General features: G+C 40.6%; 1 protein-coding gene across 1 annotated transcript; it reads left to right on the forward strand.

Moving 5' to 3' along the window:
- Nucleotides 1-2: 2 nt before the first annotated feature.
- Nucleotides 3-3,160, forward strand: LOC116845310 (rRNA biogenesis protein rrp5-like; the record flags this gene model as incomplete). The annotated part of the gene is made up of 3 exons (XM_032817830.1): nucleotides 3-2,235; nucleotides 2,638-2,803; nucleotides 2,880-3,160. Coding segments are annotated over 3 exons (2,571 nt in total), but the record flags the coding sequence as incomplete, so codon positions are not given.
- Nucleotides 3,161-4,279: the final 1,119 nt, after the last annotated feature.

Raw genomic sequence — 4,279 nt, forward strand, 5'->3', positions numbered from 1 at the left:
TATTGGTGAGATTTTACGGCGACATTAAAGGATGGGTCCCACGCACTGTATTGGACAGCAACACGTCCGATATGAATTGGAATTACACATTGGGACAGACCGTCACGGTGCTGATCGACTCGATCGAGAAGGACGAGGATAAAATGAAACTCAGAATAATCATGGGAGAACAGAAACAACAACAGTCCATTAACATGAAGATCGGGGAACTGATCGAAGGAGTAATAATGGAATCGTCCATGGAAGGAATACATCTGAGAGTACGTAAGACCGACAATGAGGTCACGGTTGGCTTCTTACCGGCCGGTCACATGTCTCCGTGCATAGAAATCGGCGGTCTACTCGCGTCGAAATGCACTCCTGGCGACACTATCTCGGCCTACGTCTTTGCCACACAGCCGAGCGTGATAATGTCACGCACTTATGTGACACAGGAGCAGTACAGAAACTTTCACACGCTGAAGATAGGGGATTGCATTCCGTGCACGATCAGGGACATCTCGCAGGACGGCGTGAGAGTTATCTTGCCCGTCGAGGATTACTCCACATTCGGATTTATCTCATACAAGAATATTAGCGACTTCGAGCTGTTGCGTGTGAATCAGATATTGCTCGTTAAAATTACGGCTATTAACAAACGAGAGAAACAATTGACGCTGACGATGGGGTTGAAAGACGTGTGGGAGAGCTCTGTCGAGCACGGGATGAAGATGCTGTCGGCGGTGGATGTCTTGAGCTTATACCTCAATAAATTGTTGGAGCTGGCGACTAATGCGTTTTACGAGAACAAACCGATTTCGTTGGTGACTTTGGGTCATAAAGTCACAGGCGAGATCGAGAAGATCACCGACCACGGTCTCGTACTTCGACTAGATAATAAACTGACGGGCGTAGTGCGCAAGGATCATTACACCGTCGAGCCTAAAGTCGGAGATAAGGTGTTCGGTACAGTTTTGTGGAAGAACTATGTCCACGACTTCGTGGACGTGTCATTGTTACCAAGGATCGTGAACGGGATCAGCTCCAAGCAAAGAAAACTACCGGAGCTTCCTGACAAGCTTGTGCTGAGAGGAGAGATCCTGATGATCAGCAACTGGTTGCTAATCGTCCTCGTGAAACGTCACGGTTCAGGATATTTAGTGGCTTTGCCGGTCCGTCGACACCTGAACGATCTTTCTCCTGACTTGACGCCTTACACGGTGCACGCTAAGATCCGATTGTACGTGGTAATGGCGAGAAATCAGTGCGGTATCGTTCCGATTGGAATGCTGAAATCTGCGTTCGAAACTCCAAAAAAAGAGACACAGCCGCTGTCTAGCACAAATAAAAAATTGAAGAGAAAAATGTCCGAGCAACAAGATACTGCCTCAACGAGCATGATGCTTAAAAAACCGAAGAGGGAAACAACGACTGATGATGGTGTTGGCAGCGACAGAAAACTCAAAAGTAAAATCGATAAAACAGCCTGTCTAAAGAAAAGTGAGACCAGCGGATTCATCCACTCTTCCGACGAAAGTGATGCAGAAGATAAGTTGCCGACAAAAAGATCACATATTCCAGAATGCGGATTTAATTGGCACAATAAAACAGGTTCAGCTGTAGTAGCTGTCAGCGAGACGTCCAGCGATGATGAAGAGAAGAGCACGGACGAGCTGAAGCGAAAGAAGAAGAAGCTGAGCGCAGCCGAACGTCGGGAAGAGGAACGGCGGAAGGAACGCGAGATTCGCCAGCGGGAAGAGGCTTCAGCGAGCAATCAGGTGCCCAACTCCATCGACCAATTTGACAGATTGGTTCTGTCCAGTCCGGACAGCTCGTTGGTGTGGCTGCAATATATGGCGTACCATTTGCAAGCCACAGAGATCGACAAAGCGAGGTCGGTCGCGAGACGGGGTATCAAGACAATTAACTTCCGTGAAGAAAACGAGCGTCTGAACCTGTGGAGCGCTTGGCTCAATTTGGAGTCCAGATACGGCACGTCTGAGTCCCTGAACGACGTGTTCCAGGAGGCGGTGAAGGCAAACGACGCTTCGAAGGTGTACACGCATATGCTGAACGTGCATGTGGATGCCGGTAGGCAGGCCGAGCTGGAAAAGTTGATCACCATTATGACTGGCAAATTCAAGCAAAACCCTGAGACATGGGTGGACTGCGGTACAGCGTTCCTGAAAATTGGACTGAAAGAGAAGTCCCGGTATACCATGCAAAGAGCATTGCAATCTTTGCCTACGTCTCAGCGTGAGTGCACGTTGCATTACATAAAGTTAATAAGTATCAAGACATAAAGTTGCATTATGATATAATGGCTTTATTTTTCCTCATTACAATAATGTTACAATAACGTAATCATATTTTTGGGTAATGCTTATCTGGTTACTCTCTCATTGTTACTTTGCATGTGTACAAGTATATATACAGAAACTAACGACTTGTTGCTTTTCGAATAATGATAACAATAAGGAGTTTTTTCCGAAATGAGCAACGATAACGAGTTAAACTTGAAAAGTAACTTTTCCAGTTTTGATATAATATAATAAGATATTATTTTTATTAGAATATTGTTTTTTACTCTCGGATCAACAAATTATATTCCCAATATGACATAACTTGAGTCTTTCATGGTTTGCATTTTCTCTGCAGATGTAAACTTGATAGTGAGATTCGCGAATTTAGAGAACAAACTAGGAGACAAGGAGCGATCGCAGACATTATTCGAGCAGATCCTGAGCTCCTATCCTAAGCGCGTCGACGTGTGGTCTTCTTACGTAGATTGCTTGGTAAAAACCGAGGATTTCGACATAGCCAGGTGCGTATCTCGGCGTTATATATTTATTCTGTGTAAATATGTGATCGTTGAATATAATATACTTTTGTACTTGTAGAAAAGTATTGGAACGAGCAGTTGCCCAGACTCTCCCAGTAAGAAAAATGAAAACGCTGTTCAAGAAGTTCATTAGTTTTGAGGAGAAGTACGGTACACCCGAGGCCGTAGCTCACGTACAGCAGATGGTTACCGATTATGTAGAGAAACAATGTAGCAATGAATCGACGTAAAGTTGTATATAAAACAGTTTGTACATTATAAGTTGTATATAAAACAGTTTGTACATTATAAGTTCTATATAAAACAGTTTGTACATTATAATTGGATAAAAGAAAACGAGAATGAAGCTTGATTTATCAGATAAACCTTTATTTATTAAAAAAAAGAGAGGCAAAGATTCGCAAGAATGTAATTTTCTTTTCTTTTACAATCTGAGATACACGTTTTAAAAATAAATTATTTTTATATATCTAAGACGATTCGTGTATCGTTCAGAAAACACGAACAGGGACAAAGATTCGTCAAATATATATTTTTTAGATTTACAATCCGATATACATATATGTTGAAAGTTAATTCTAATATCTTTAAGACTTCGTGTATCGTTCACGAAACAAAGCGAATATTTGTCTTTATTGGTTCAACGATCTGATATACATTCAAAAATAATTTTCAAAAAAAATTTTTCTTACATTTCTAAGTTTGTATATCGCTATTCATATATCATTCGACGAAAAGCGAAGGAAAACAAGAAAGACCATTGGCTGAATTTAGCAGACTCAACAGTTGCACAACAGTTGAACAACTCGTCAATGTAATTGGTTTAGATTTAGGAATTTAACAGTAAGAACCATGGACGTAAGAATACATGGACGGAGCGAAAGGTGTGATTATAGACGAGGGGCTGTGAAACCCAAGAGATAAGAGGATTACATCGTCGCGATCATATTGGTGTCGGAGTTTTGTATCTATTGTCTATGTATAAAAACAGCGACCGTCACCATCATAGTATCTCCATTACAATACATATAATCATTTAAGTTTCGGTTTAACCGCCGGTATGATAAGACGTGTCTGAACGAGTTCAGACCGGTGATTTTTGAAAGTTGCCTTGGAACCTACCAAGGTCTTACTCATTTACCCTACTGAAAAATTTCTATTGAGATCACAATTGAATTCCCAATTGAATTCTCAATTAAATTCTCAATTGAATTCTCAGTTGAGGTTTCCGCAAAATTTCGCATGTAAGATCTCAATTGAGATATTTGTATCTGATGGAAATAATTCATTGAAAATATAATGAACTTTTGCTGAAATATGTTTGAAAAGCATTCACAATTTTGACCCAATTTCATTAAAATTTCATTATAATTTCATTAATATTTCGATAATATTTTATTAAGAGAGTAGAAAAATTCAGTGAAAAATTATTATTAATTAAAATATTTAGAAAAGTAT

This window comes from Odontomachus brunneus, unplaced genomic scaffold (assembly GCF_010583005.1).
Source record: "Odontomachus brunneus isolate Ranch 3 - 2012 unplaced genomic scaffold, Obru_v1 Obru_scaffold_051, whole genome shotgun sequence".
Lineage (NCBI taxonomy): Eukaryota > Metazoa > Arthropoda > Insecta > Hymenoptera > Formicidae > Odontomachus > Odontomachus brunneus.